Raw genomic sequence first — 15,904 nt, forward strand, 5'->3', positions numbered from 1 at the left:
GTTCTTCTGCCATGCAAAGCACTTTTTGTTATGACCAAATAACTAAATTTTTGTCTCATCAGTCCAAAGCACTTTGTTCCAAAATGAATCTGGCTGTCTAAATGAGCATTTGCATACAACAAGCGACTGTTTGTGGCGCGAGTACAGAAAGGGCTTCCTTCTCATCACCCTGCCATACAGATGTTCTTTGTGCAAATTGCACTTAATTGTAGAATGATGTACAGATACACTGCAGCAAGATGTTCTTGCAGGTCTTTGGAGGTGATCTGTGGGTTGTCTAACCATTCTCACAATCCTGCGCATATGCTGCTCCTGTATTTTTCTTTGCCTGCCAGACCTGGGTTTAACAGCAATTGTGTCAGTGGCCTTCCATTTCCTGATTATATTCCTTACAGTTGAAACTGACAGTTTAAATCTCTGAGATAGCTTTTTGTAGCCTTCCCGTAAACCATGATACTGAACAAGCTTTGTTTTCAGATCTTTTGAGAGTTGCTTTGAGGATCCCATGCGGTCACTCTTCAGAGGGGAGTCAAAGCACAACTTGCTATTGACCACCTTATATACCTTTTCTCATGGTTGGACAAACCTGTCTATGAAGTTCAAGGTTTAACAAGCTAATCCAACCAATTTGGTTTTGCAAGTAATCAGTATTGAGCAGTTACATGCATTCAAATCAGCAAAATTACAAGGGTACCCAAATTTTTGCACAGCCAGTTTTTCACATTTGATTTAATTTCATACAACTAAATACTGCTTCACTAAAAATCTTTGTCCGGAAAACATCCCAGTACTCAGATGTTCCTAGGAATGAAAGACATACCACCGTTATCTTTTTTGTTGAAAGTAGAGAAAATTATTATGCAGGCTGAGAGGGGTTCCCAAACGTTTTCAAATTACTGTATATACGCATGCACACACACAAGGGGTGTTCAATAATTATCTACCCGAGTATGAAAGAAAGTAGCAAGTATGTTGGAACAAGTCTAGACATTTTGTAACATGTCTCAAGGTTACTCATGCACAGTTGTGGCTCTAACATTCAGTGTGAGTCTATCATTCCAAGAGACAGGCGAGTCCTTTTCGAATCAAGTAAGCTTCTTCATGACAATGCACCGGTTCACATGTCACGTCAATAACAGGCTGCCATCCCAGAATGTGGGTTCCAGTAGCTGAACCATCCACCCTACAGTCCCGACCAGGCTCCCTCAGATTATTTCCTGTTCTGAATTTTGAAAATCTCTCTCTGTGGACAGTGGTTTTCAAGTGATAAAGACATTAAGGCAGCAGTGACGTCCTGGTTTGTAGTTCAAATTTTTTTTCAAATGGCTTAAAGTCATTGCAGGAAAATTGAATGAAGTTTATGGAGCTATCAGGGGACTATATTAAAAAATAAATCAAAAATATTTTGAAAACTCTTTTCTTTCCTATTGAGGTAGATAAATTATTGAATGCCCCTTGTGCACTTTGTCTGGAAAGTATCCAGCCATGTAATATGATAGATACATTTATTGAAGAAGATACAAGAAACATTGTACATAGGACAATGATGTCTCCGTCCCCTTCAATGTTGGCACCATGGGACCTAACACAGTCTTCCCAGCATTTCTTCCTTCTTTCAAAACACTCTGCAAAATTCTTTGTTGAAAGTTGTATTTTCCTGAATCTCAATGACATTCTGAAATCTCTTCCCTTTCAAAGGCGATTTTAGTTTTGGGAAAAGGCAGAAGTTGTAGGGCACTAAATCGGGGCTGTAGGGGGGCTGAGTCACCTGGGTGATTTCATGTTTCACCACTTACTGCATTGTCCCTGAATGCCTTCTGAATTATTCGAATAGTTTCCACAGACGAATGTTCACGCTTAACGCAAAATTTGATGCAGATTTGCTGATCTACTCACTCAGTCATGTTTAATGCAATAGCCACACACTACACATGCTCACTCAATAGCGTCCAGCGCCCCAACTGACTAGTCCAGTGAAGTCTTCATAGTTCACACATGCACATATCCAGTCCACTCTCTTTGGCTGCCACGTTACACTGATGCCACACAAATCATTCTCGTTATAGAAACAGTGGCTGGACTTTTTCTGGATAGACCTATTATATATATAATTCACAGCATGTATTTTAAAAGTGTTGCAGATGCCATACAAAGATTGACCATTTAGCAAATACAATATTATGTGAGTGTGCTTAATAATACTTATTATTGTTAACAGAGAAAGTAGAACGACAGACTTAATGACTGAAAACCACATTATAATAAAGTCAGAAATTAGGATGTATACTAAAATATTTTATTTTCAATTAATTAAAAATGAGGTACCCAAATTAAAGGTTGTACAACAGATTCTTGAAAATTAAAATAAGCAGGGTGTGTTTAAGAAGCCAGTACGAATATTTAATAATGTATTTACCCTATACAACATCTAAACGCGTATCTACATTTAACATAACTTCAGTCCACAAGCTGTATTATTGAAAGTAATACAGTGAACTCCATCCACAGCTTTCTACCTATACCTTACTTGCTACCAACCTCTTTAAGATAAAATTGAAGCATATTGTTGTTTCAAACAGCAACAAAAAAAAGCCCAAAGCTCTAATGTTTGTTGGCTATGAAATATATATAAGGATACGATCAGTGCCAGGAAACAACACACTACCTCTGACCATTTCTGCCATGATGCAGCCAATTGACCAGACATCAACTGAAAAATGAAATGACATGGAATTAACATGCATAATGATTCATGTAAAGAAAAGACAAACAGTGTAGGGGAAAATAATGAACATATACAAACCAATATCCATGCATTCAGAATCAGAGTAGAAGCAAAGCAGAGAAAATGTCTTTATACAAAAACCAGCAATAAGCCCTCACTGAATATTTTTAATATTGCCAAAACACTTTATACAGGAAATTATGGAACCCAAGGATAACAACATAAATTAACATTGCATTTGTTAGTTAATGTTTAAGATAACTGGGTTGTTTTGGGGGGGGGGGGGGGGGGGGGAGTTGTTTATTTTTTTAATTAAATACAATTAGATGTTTAACAATCTTTTACTGGATTATCATATTGTTAAAAAAATGTATAAAGTTAACATTTAAATACAAGTGTATAAATACTTTAATGAAGTGTTTACCCTCCCCACACAGAATCAATTTAAATTTGAAATTCAGTTTGTATTTTTAAGCAGCTTAAGGATACAGTCCCTTCCTGGGAAAAGGATTTTGTGGCGAACCATTTCTGCCATTATGCACCCAACAGACCATATATCCACTAAAATGTGTAGCATTGAACGAAGGGGGAAAAAACATATAAGCAAAGCAAAAAGTCAGCAGAAAGGATAAAACATTATAACAGAATAAGATCAGTTATCTCTTGAAAAATTAGTAGGAAAGAAAGCAGCCAATGATTGTAACTATTAGTATAAACATTCCATAGAATACCAACAGCATTTGAAGGAAAAAAAAAATATCAAAGCATCTGGACACATTTACAGTTTAGAGACGAATGCAGTGTGTGAGCTTAACATTCAGTATTGTTACAAAGAAAATGAGTATTTTATTAGATAATAAAGTCACAAAAATGTGCTTTAGAATACACTTACTGTATGCATATTTGACGTAATACAAACACTTAAATCATGCAGAAAATTAATATACTTAAATTTGAGTGATGTTACTGACCATTGGCTTGGTAACCCATTCCAAGTATGACCTCAGGTGCTCTGTAATAACGTGTGACCACATAAGGTGTCATCAGTAAACCAGTAGCAGCTGTCCTGGCGAGTCCAAAATCAAGAATCTTCAATGTACAGTCAGACTTCACTACAATATTACTAGGTTTCAAATCCTAAAAAAAAAAAAAAAAAAAAAAAAAAGTCACAACCTTTAAACTATTAACCACATTTTACACAACATCTTCTGCTTTAAGAAAGAAAAAAAAAACCAGCAAAATATCAGGAGAAGACTTGTAGTTGAGAGATCATTACAACAATAACTCATTGACAAGGAGCTTAAACTATACATCTCCCAAGAGGCCAATGTGAACTTAACTATGCAGCAAATGATTGCACCCACTTAGAATGATTCTCAATGATCTCTCAATACTGTTTGTTAAGTCACATTGTACGGAGACATCAAGTGTAAGTGGATATGTAATTAGCACATATTAGACATGACACTGAAGTAGCTGCTCCCTTTGAGTCTTCAGTGTTGTCTGCACCTATATATACAGTGATCCCCCACCTATCGCGGAAGTTACGTTCCAGACCCATCAGCGATAGGTGAAAACCCGCGATATAGAAAGACCTTATAAATAAAAAAAAAAAAAAAAGTTTATCTTTTAAGCCTTAAAATTCCCATCCCACATGCTTTAAACACATGTAAAACTTATTAAAACACACTTTATAAACACATATGATATGTGGATGTCGGGCTAAGGATATGAGTAACATTTCTCTATTGTAAAACATTTTAACATCACGCAAGACAAGGCAGTGAGACAGAAGGACAGCTGCTGTAAAGGCTTTTAAATGATTGATGCGCAGAGTGACAAGCAGAACAGGCATCTTGGCAGAAGCAGCACAAAGCCAGTAGCTGATCCGTCCACTTCTGCTTAGCGTGCGTTCAGCTCCCACCCCCCTTCACAAAGCGAGCGGGATAGATGCAAAGTGGCAGGAGCGTAGCGCGCCTCCGAGGGGGGGGGGGATGAGCGAAGCGATCGAGACCAGGTCATCTCGGAGAGACACTTTGACGACATGCAAGACTAGACATTACAACCTTAGGAAGCAAAACGCGTGAGACGGTGACTTTTGCACGTCACGCCCTACTTACAATTTAAAACAAGTTCACTGACATCTAACCTGGCAGTTGTTGGAATGCTTTTGGCAGACAAACTTCAGGTGCTCCCAGCTCTTAAAACAACGACAAACAGAACACGCAGCTTGCCAGTAGCAGCTGCAGAAAGCCAGCAGATGATCCGAGCACTTCTCCTTAGTGTGCGTTCAGCCCTCACAAAACTCCTGCTCCTCCTCCTCCAGAACGCGCAGAGCGACAAGCAGAACAGGCATCTTGGCAGAAGCAGCACAAAGCCAGTAGCTAATCCGTCCACTTCTGCTTAGCGTGCGTTCAGATCCCCCCTTCACAAAGCAAGCGGCAGAGATGCAAAGTGGCAAAAGGACAGCTGCTGCACAGGCTTTTAAGTGACTGACGTAAAGCGCAACAAGCATAACACACAGCCGGGTCAGCAGCAGCAAGACACCAGCTGAACCAATTGCATCCCTTTAGCATGCGTTCAGACCCCCCCCTTCACAACGCAAGCAGCGCTGTAAGTGCTGTGAGAAAGAGATTTAACCACGCCTGGGGCAGGAAATAAAGGACCAATATTGTTTTTACAAAAGTTTTAAAGTAAAAATGATAATAATGCATATGTAACAATCTCTTTAAATTGTTTATCCGGTAATCCATACCCGGCGGTGGGTGAGCGAAGCGGAGCCCCCTAGTAATAATAGTATTAATAAATCCGCGATGTAGCAGGGGCGCGATAGCTGAACCACAATATAGCGGGGGATTACTGTACACTGCTTATCACTAACTATCAGTACCTGGGTACAATTATGGGCACAAAGGCTACAGAAAAGGGTGAATTAAAAAAAAAATAAATAAAAGCATGGCAAAAATATTTTAAGAATTTAAATTTATGGCAAAAAACTAATTTCTCCTAAATATACTAGAGCATTTTTCTGAATGCAAAATAACACAACAAATAAGGTCAGCTAATTTAACAATAAGAAACAACAGTGACATACTGGTTTGTGAAACTATGTGGAAAGAAAACCAGTTAGTACCTCAGGACTGCTCTTGAGTTTCACATCTCTAAAGTACATAGTGGAAAATGTTAAATCAAAACACACAAATATTATTACTCTGTTTTGCATCAAAGTTAATGACTAACAAAAACCTAACAGTGCTTAAAACGACATACAAATCAGCATTAACGCTGCTGCAAAATCTTCACCTAACATTGCAAGACAAACTGCAATTATGTTTAGATTACTTTGCTGAAAGAACATGAATCCTGCTAGGGCTTTGCCACGTCTAAAAAGTTCACATATTCATTTCAAAACATGTATGATGTACAATACTATCATACTATCAATTGGGGGAGTGGTGGTATACAGATCCTTGAGGATTATGAATAATGCTCTAAACATGTACCATAGAAAGTGTCTACGTGTGGGTTGGGGAAATGTGTAGGTTCATAGTGCATGGGAGTTGTAGCTCTGGATGAAGGCATTAGTTTTGTTGTCTCACAGACTGCTGAAACTTAGCACACGTAGCAACATTTGGCAATATTATTATGATGATTCAAAGGTGACGCATTCTATCATCATTTGAAACTTACTACAAATTATGATGCCGTATTGACATGAAACTCTTAAAATTAGACCTGCAAACAGATTTGAATAAATGTCTACCAACAGGAAACTAGAACTTACTAATTACTTTTACTCACTTAATCATGGCATACTCAGTTGTTCTCTTTCTACCATTTCCTGGACAAAAAAAGCAATTTGGCATATGTTATAGAAAAAAAATTGTACTTTGTTGTGCTTCATCTTGGCTTGGTTATAACTGCATATTTTGCCTTCTGTTATTATTCAAGCAAATGACATGCTGCAAACAGAACATTTCACTGAGTGCTGATTGATATTGTGAGCTTGCAATGTATGATGCGCAAGCAGGAGGACAATGTCACTTTTTGCGTTGAACTTTTTGCCCGAGTTGAGCTTCATCAAGGGGGTGTATGTGACAGCAGGCTGCTTGCTGCTTGTGCTGATCGACACATTTACAAAACAAAAAGACGCTGATGGAAAGTTGTGAAGGAATTTAAGGTGTGCCGGGATTACAAGTTTTTTTGTAGGCTTCTGGGATTCTAGTATTAAAAAAACCTGTATGACATGTATTGCTTTGACATACTGTTTATCAGTTCATTTTAGATTTATTATCTCAAGTACAAAGTACAATTACATTCCTATTTGCCCACAAGCAGTGGCTGAAGAACGAAATTACTGCTAGTACTCCGTTTACACAGTGTCTTGTTCCTCCTCCCACTTTGTTAATACTTTTACACAATGAGGTTGGGGGCTCCACCTTGGAGGTAAAAGTATGTGTGTATATTGGTATATGATATCAAAGGGAGGGGGAGTTCCAGTGAAGCTTCGATCACGCTGGTACTGACTCACTTCTAGCACTGCCCACACGATCAACCAAGCACCACCACACAGCCACTTTCTTTGTCCAGCACCTGAATCTCTCCACATAAAATATAACACCACAAGGATAATTTTCAGCTGAAAAGATGCAACAGCATGGGGATCATTCATACACAGCATGTGCTAAAATTCTATCACACAAATTAGTGGCTTCAAGGGATACCCTTTAAAAGGGGCAAACCTGCCAAAATCTAACTTGTGCAGCCACAGTGATCAATCATTTTAAGGATAGTGAGCTACTCAAGACTTTGGTGGGATGGCGAGCTGCCCAGGATTTGTTCCTGCCTTGCACCCTGTGTTGGCTGGGATTGGCTCCAGCAGACCCCCGTGACCCTGTGTTCGGATTCAGCGGGTTGGAAAATGGATGGAGCTATGTAAGAGTGATACAAAGAACAAAAAAGCATGGGCACAGCAGCAGGGTTCTATAAATATATCCATGCTCTTCATTTTTGCACAGTGTAAGAAAGGCGCTATATATGCGCCCGACCCAAGACAGTTTCACATGGAGGCACGTGTAAAATAAAACAAAATATTTATTTTTCTTCACCTGTGGGGCACGTCTTCCCCGTGAACCCCACAGGCACAACACAGTCCCAAACAACACAATCACTAAACACTTCTCTCTGGCACCACCACTCCTCCTTCTAGGCAACCTTGTCCTCCTCCACCCGACTTTGGCCCCTGAGTGGTGGTCACTGGCTCCTTTTATTGGGTACTTTAATCAGGTGCTTGATTGCCAACATCCAGCTGCACTTCCGGGTATGGCGAAACCAGTGCCCAAAAGAGGCCAGCAGCTCCTGCTATAACATCCCTTGGCAGCGCCTGCGGAACCCAACAGGGCTGCACAGAACTCCAACCCCCATGAAGCCCTGGGGGAGTCCAAGGCACCGCTGCAACCCAGGAAGGCTGTCATCTAGTGTCCAGGGGGAGATACTGGGTTTCCCATTCTTGTCCCCCTGGTACATATGTTGCAGGGGTACCCCAGCCAGGCATGGGCCCTGGCCATCCGTCACAACAGAATCTCTTGTGCCTCTTGCTACAAACAAATATGAGTTCCTGACAGCTTTCTTGTGAGGCATGCAATATAAAAAATAAACTGTGACAGTAAGTGACAGTTACAGTTTTGCATGTTGAGGAAATTTCTGCAAATGTTGGGAGGCAGTTGACGATGCTTATTTGCATCGATGAGGTGTCCAGCCAATCAACCATGGACGATACCATTGACCTCTGGTTCAACCCTAAATTCTAACTTGCAATTTAGTAAACTGTTACAACAAAGCAATATGTTGTCATCTCAGTTGTAAAGGACACATGAGCCCATGAACAGCATCGTGGCCAAGATTGGATGTGGCCTGTTGGTCCATTTGCATCTACCATTAAAAGAGTCTGGGAAAGCTAGCACCATGAAATGAACTTCAATGTGATTAATCCTCAGTACCTTAACTCACATCAGGTAACAATATTTGAAGTTTTTACCGCCCTCTTTTCCTCATTACCCTCAAAACACACAATAATACTGAAGATTGGTAGGTTTTTATTGTCACACACGTGTGCATGGGGGACAGTTTACAGGCTTAAAAAGTGTTATTTGTCAGCCAGACTAGGGGTTGGTGCTCCCACCTGATCCTCTCTCCTCTTGTTCCTCTAAAGTGCAGCTGAAGACCCTACCTCTCAATGACACTGTTGACATTACTTCCGGCAAACCCTGGTGACATAATTTCTGGTACCCAGAATCCTCCTTCCTGCCACATCCGTTCCTGTACCAGCCAACCTGACTCCACCTCTTCCTCCTACCCACCATATTTATAGATCATTCTCAACCTGTTAGTCAGTTCAGTTGTGAACTCCATTTATGTAAAGACAAGTTTTTTTCTTTTTGTTGATTTTTCAGTGGCCATCCCCAAACCTATTTCTGTCTGCTGTCTAATTTGTTTATCACAATATGAAACTGCAGTGATTTTAATGTTTCATCATTTACTGGAGGGAAACTGGAAGCTTTTCAAAATAAGACCCTATCCCCATGACTGAGCTCTTTTGAGCTTCAAATAAAAAATGAACAATTACAGAAAGAATTTTGCACCAACATAAGTATGTCTTAGTATTAGAGCATTCATTTTATCCTCCTCACTCCAGCCCCCCGTTAATGATAACAGGTTTAAAGACAGGAAGATAATATTTTTTGTTAAGATTTTGGACTTCCCAACTGGCACAGACCAGCATGTACAGACTAGCAACGCGACATGCTTTACACGGACTTTTGAAAAAGGCCCCCCAGGATGGTGCAGAGAGTCCCCCATCTAGTCCTTGTTACAGCAACTTGTAACCAACTATGAGGCTACAATTGCAAACAATAATGAGATGGCTAACAGGAAAGATATTTGTCTTCTGAAACAATGGTGCCTAGAAATGGGTGGACCAAAGTGTTGTAATTTCTACATGGTGTTTGCAAATACCCTTAAATTAAACTGTGAGTTGTGCACTTTAATACCTTCTGAATTGTGTGGTTTGATTGTTTGGAGCAAATGGGTAAATCAAGGAACATTGTGTCTTATTCCCCAAACATTATGGAGGTCATTGTATTAATGTGGACTTAACAATATGGGTCACAGTTTGTCTTAACCCTATATCTCCAAAAGCTCAAAATGAGATGGCAGACTGGTTATTAAACGTGTCATAATGCTTTGAATTTATGGGTCTCTTGCCTGTTAAGGCTTAACGTTCAAGACAGATAACTTATTTTACTAACCCTGTGTATGATTCCTGCTGCGTGAAGGTGTTTGATTCCAAATATGGGTCACAGTTTGTCTTAACCCTATATCTCCAAAAGCTCAAAATGAGATGGCAGACTGGTTATTAAACGTGTCATAATGCTTTGAATTTATGGGTCTCTTGCCTGTTAAGGCTTAACGTTCAAGACAGATAACTTATTTTACTAACCCTGTGTATGATTCCTGCTGCGTGAAGGTGTTTGATTCCACAAAGCATCTGATAAAGAAGATAAGATAAACGTTCATGGTCTAGCTCCATCTGAATTACTTGGCACAGATTGGCATCCATCAGCTCCATCACCAGGTAACTAAATTAAACAATTAAAAAAAATATACAAATTATTATAATTTTAATCCCCACAACAAAAAGCACGCAACAAGCGCAAATTAAGGTTTACACTCCTAATTAATGCATGCATAATGTTCATTAGTATAAGGCAGTCAGTGCTCATTATTGCACAACAGATTTTATTGTGCAATGCAAGTTGTCAATGACAGGACTAATTTTCTTCAAACTTTCCACATTATTGAAGTATTCTACATTATTGACTCAGAAATGTAGCCTAAACTACTTCTTTACTACTTTGTAATAAGTCAACAAAATATACTAATGAACTACAAAAAGGATTAATTATATCAAAATAGCTGCACTGACAGACATCCAAGTTGATGTGACATGCTGTTTCTTATTCAGTTTAGCTAATTGTATTTCAAATTTGTAATGAAATAAAATAAAAACAAAGGCATAGATAAAACCTGTAATATATGAGAGAACTACAATGAAAATTTGAACTTCTACTCAGCAGCAAATCAAATTCCCATTAATCAAACATGAAAATTGTCAATGCTTAATCAAAAAGTTTCCTAGCATACCTGAGATATGCTACGCTAATCCAGATACTTCAACAGATGCAAAAGATAAATATAAAAAATTTCCAGGGATTATGGTAAACCTGAATAAAAAGTATATTTATGTGAGCACTAATGTTTGTCTAAAATCAAACATCTTCCTTCCATTAAATCACAGAAATTTAAACACGAAGAAGTTAAAATTACACAGTACCTCTCCGAGACAGCATGATTTTTGCAATGACCAATATACATCTCCCATAGGTAGGAAAAATCAACACAGTTTACCAAAATGTTAGGCCAAACTGCATGCATCACTGAATCTCAAGGAAAAAATGTTAACATAACCTATGCATGGTATAAAACATGTCAGATTTCTATGCATTTTAGAAGCCTAGTTACTGGTTTGTTGTTTTTTTTTGCCAAATTTAACACATAAAATAAATACATTATTTTTTTTTTACATGTATCCACATTTCACATGTGAGATGAGTTTCATGTTTTGATTGTGTTCTTTGGAATTCAGCAGTCCAATATCCTTTTTTGTCATTTTTCCAATAATCCAGGATGGAATACTCCACCTATCTAACGAGCAATACTTAATTATGCAGTAGAAAAACATTTTAAATATAGAGCTTACTCTACAATATAACCATAATGGACGGCCTGAATTTAAATTACCATGTGCATGTACTGAATGTATTCACTTATATTTTCTGTTCTGTTATTGAAAAACTATTTAAAAATAAAAAACTGAAAATGGAAATATTAACCATTTTTACCCATCAATCTACATTCAATAACAAAGTGAAAAATATTTTCAGAAAGGTTTGCATATTTGCTAAAAAACTGAAATTTCTCAACATAAGCATTCAGACCTTTAATTCACTACTCTATTCCCTGAATACTTGCTGAATTCACCATATATTTGCAGTAGTACATGAAAGAAACCTTAGCTGAAAATTATTTCTGAATATTACTCAATGGTATGTCAAATTAGTTAAAAATTAAAATGTCACAAACTCATTTTACTCTAATTACCCAACTATCTCCCTCCTTTTCAAAATTTGTCCTGAAAAGCCAGATAGGACATGTCCAATCTGTTCTTTCCTTCCACTATTTCTTAAATGGATTAATTGTGCATAGCCAATATGTTCAATCTGATATATTGGTCATTAGGTACAGAGTGTTGACCTTAATTTCTTCAGCAGAATTTCTGCTTATGTTAAATTGAGGTTTAATTATTTATTTATTTACATATGTTAAAATGCTTTCAATGTTTTTTCAGTGTGCTTGCCCTCCCGCCACATCTTTATGGTCCTCCCATTCCATTTTTTCTCATTTGTTTTTTCCACATCTCACACCTCCTTTAATCATTCTCAATTTTCACCATACTCCTTTTCATTTATAAACAAGAAGTTGGTTTCAGTAAGTTTTATAGCTGCTAAGATCTTCCTTGCATCTTACTGAAAATAAGTTCAATGGTCAATACATGCCTGGAAAAATCTTATAACTTATAACCGTTAGAACTTTCAGCTACTTGCATTATTCTCTTCATTCAACCAATGTATCTTCTCTTGAAAAGGCTATTGCACTCATTACGACAAGCTTTCTTTACTTTAATTGCAGTGTTTAACATTAGCACAGGCATCCAATAAACATAGCAAAACACGTTTTCTCTGCTTCTTCTTTCAGTCATCTCTGGAATTATTTTTGTGGAGATTGAATGCCAGGTACTTTCAATTTTTCCTTTATTGGTGTTTGAATCTTATAATTTGCTTGTTTCAATTTTTTTAATTTAAAAATAACGTAATTGTTTGCAAAACAAAATTAAGTTTCAGAAAGAAGCCAACATTTTTTTTAATGATACAACCATACAGTAGTCACCAAATGAATTACTCAGGACGACAACTGTCAAGAAAAAAAGAGCTGGAAACGTGCATGCTTTCCTCTTTGGTTCTTGCTCACCACTCTTCCTTCAATTAAAACAAAGTCCAGCCTCAAAACAGAACAAGTAACACTCCTTGCTTGTCAAAGAAACAAAACAAAGAAACAAAAAGTGCTTCTGTCTGTCACTAATTAAATAAAATTTGTTTTTAGCTGTGATATTTATTAATTAAAAGGAAAATTAGTGACACCTGGTCTACCACAAAAACATTTTTTAAACAGACAAACTGCCTTACAATATATATGCCGTTTCTATACATAGAGCATCTTTAGTGTATGTGTATTGTATTTAAAGAGCAGTGTTTCTTTTAAATCAAGTGGATCATCAGCTTAAGTTTAAAAATAAATTAAACAAAACAAAAAAAAAACCATCAGCCATCACTTTAAGGACCCATCCACACCTAACTGTTTTTCTTGTGTTTTAGCACTAGAACTAAATGCTCCTAAACCAATTAAAAAGTTATTTACAATTATTTTCAAAGAAACTATTCATACCCAAGTGTTTTAGCAGCAAGCAGCGTAGAAAAGTCCTGCATGCAGCAGCTTGTGCATGTGTGCTTGGTTGTCTAATGACCACTATAGTTTTAATCAGGTTGAAGCTTAGTTCAGATGTTTTAACATTTGTACTAATCTGTATGGTGTGTGCATGTTTTGCCCATGTATTTCTGAATTGATCGGTACTTGTAAGTGTGTTTAACGGAGTATTAGTCCCAGTTTTAGCACTGAATATTGAAATGTGTCAGTCATACTTTTCAGTTAATAAAAAAAGGTTTAGTTCTTTTGTGTAAATAGTAAATAATATCCATCATCTTTTCCTTCCCCAATCTGAGAACCTTGGCGAACACTGGTCACTGCACCACCAGATCAAACAGTGTCAAAATATCTTGGGCAAATAACTGAATTAAAACCAAACAGATACTTGAATAAAATTTCTTTTGGCATATTGCATTCAATGCACTTTATTTTACTTGGTTGTGTGACTGTGCCCTGACTGAACTTTTTTTTGGTGAAATAAGAGAAACTTTTATATTTCCACGTATCACTGTTTGTGTGCTCATTAACAACTGTGTGTAATCCTGGAATTTTCAGGATGCTACCTGTGTCATTGAGTGTCCAAACTTGCCCTTTCCACTCCCTTTACTGCAGAACAGGTTGAACCCAATTGTGAAGACATCTGCTTTTCACAGTACTGGGATTGCCAGGCTTAAAATCACTAAAGTCACAGAAGATATTCTTAAAACATAATCACTTCACAACATGACATGACCTCAAAACCTATACAACAAATTATATCAATCATATTTTCTCTGCAAAATGCTTCTTTGAAAACACTGAAAGATGCTTAGACTTTCAAAAAAACATTAAAATCGCTTGGAAAAATGCTTTCAAAAAGCAATTAAAAAGCTTGAAAAATGCTCAACAAATACTAGAAATTTACAACAAGTGAAAGGGCCATAAGGTTTTATGGGACTGGAGTTTGCACGTTTCACTTCAGCATCCAATTAAAGGGACATACTGAGAAATTGAAATGACTGACTTAAGTCCAGTTACAAGCACATTACGTGTCATTAAGAAAGCCAATGAACATGGACAAGTTCCTCAAATGCCCTTTTCCATTGCCTACTCTGAACTCTTTAACCTCACAAGATTCATCTCAAAAAACTAAACCAAATAGGAATGTTAAAAGAAAATACAACCCAGATTTTCAGATGTACAGATTTACTTTTACAGTGAAGCGTGGTGAGCAACAACTACTGTGCATTACCAGCAGTGTGGTACTAGATATTTGGAAGCTAAGCACACTACTTACAGAAGAAAATAGGTTTGAATTTTTAAAATGAAAATCAAAGCTTAACAAAAACCATTCTAGCATGTTTGTATAGCAAGCCAGCAGGTACTCTGGGGATTGCAGAACAGCTCGTTTTACCTCGTGTAACAGATGTAGTATACTGTATGCACCAAAATTCTAGACCAGTCAGCCGCCTACAAACTAAAACATATTCCTTTGTGCGCTCTCTTCATTTACCCCTGATTTCGATATACTTATGGAAATCAGTCAAGCCCAGGTATCCATTAAAAAGACAAACTGACAATAAATTTAAGTATTAAACACCTGTGTGTCAATTTATTTTTGGATGAGTACTGTGCATTTTTCATCTATTAAGCGCAATATTTAAAATGTTAAATATGTATTTAATGTATTTCTAATTGTTAATGTGGAACGTTCAGGGGATGATTTTGTCTAGTTTACATTAAAATTAACACTAATAAAGGGTCATCACTGAACTGAGTCCCAAGTTCAAAAAAATGGTTAAAAACCACTGGTATAAATTGAACTCCCTGTGTTACATTAATAGTTAAATCACTGGGGCACTGGTGAAGCGGAAATTACATAAAGGCACTTTTTCACTAAACTGTTCAAATGTTCTTAATACTGTTAAAAAACTGTTGTTTTAATATATTCAGATACCTTAATGTTAATGCAAAACTAATGTCAGATCTCTTATCCAAACAGACCTATCTTCAGTTAATTCACTTGTTGCCAGATATGTTTTTAGATTGTCTATGTCAAATTTACATTTCATAGTGGGTGGCACAATGGAGTGAGAACTGCTGCTGTCTCATTGGTAAAGCATCCTAGGTTTAATTCCAAGAGCTTATTGTTATGCATGTAGCATTTGCATATTCTTCCCAGAAGGCTGAGTTTTGACCTTCCACATCTCCACTCTAAGTATAACTCTAACGCTGTACAAGTATGGGCCCTATGAAGAGCTGACACCCTGTTTAACAGTTTGCACCCAACAGATTTAAGAATATCTAGTTTTTATGTCAATGCTGGTATATTCTTTTCAAGTCTTCCTTGTTCACCTTGCTATTAGTTGCTACATTTATATTATTCACATATATATTTATAATTATGCTAATAATTCATGGGATTTTATTTCTACACTCAGTAGTTGTCATCTTTTATCGGAAGCTACTAAAATTCTAAAATTATACGCCAAATTGATCAGATATTGCACTAGTACTGCTGACCAGTAAATAGACATAGGT

General features: G+C 37.2%; 1 protein-coding gene across 3 annotated transcripts in view; it reads right to left on the reverse strand.

Annotated features, from left to right (window-relative positions):
- LOC114647102 (mitogen-activated protein kinase 8) overlaps positions 1-15,904 on the reverse strand; it is a 99,520-nt gene that overhangs the window by 24,340 nt on the left and 59,276 nt on the right. For 2 of the 3 annotated variants that reach the window (XM_028795630.2, XM_028795632.2), the window contains exons 5-7: positions 10,224-10,362; positions 3,697-3,862; positions 2,639-2,710 (exon numbers count right to left, since the gene is read on the reverse strand). In XM_028795630.2, coding sequence (XP_028651463.1) covers positions 2,639-2,710; positions 3,697-3,862; positions 10,224-10,362 — 377 coding nt within the window. Of the gene's footprint in view, positions 1-2,638; positions 2,711-3,214; positions 3,287-3,696; positions 3,863-10,223; positions 10,363-15,904 lie in introns of all 3 variants that reach the window. The other variant, XM_028795631.2, reaches the window with a different exon arrangement.

The sequence above is a fragment of the Erpetoichthys calabaricus genome, chromosome 2 (genome assembly GCF_900747795.2).
Source record: "Erpetoichthys calabaricus chromosome 2, fErpCal1.3, whole genome shotgun sequence".
Taxonomy (NCBI): Eukaryota; Metazoa; Chordata; class Cladistia; order Polypteriformes; family Polypteridae; genus Erpetoichthys; species Erpetoichthys calabaricus.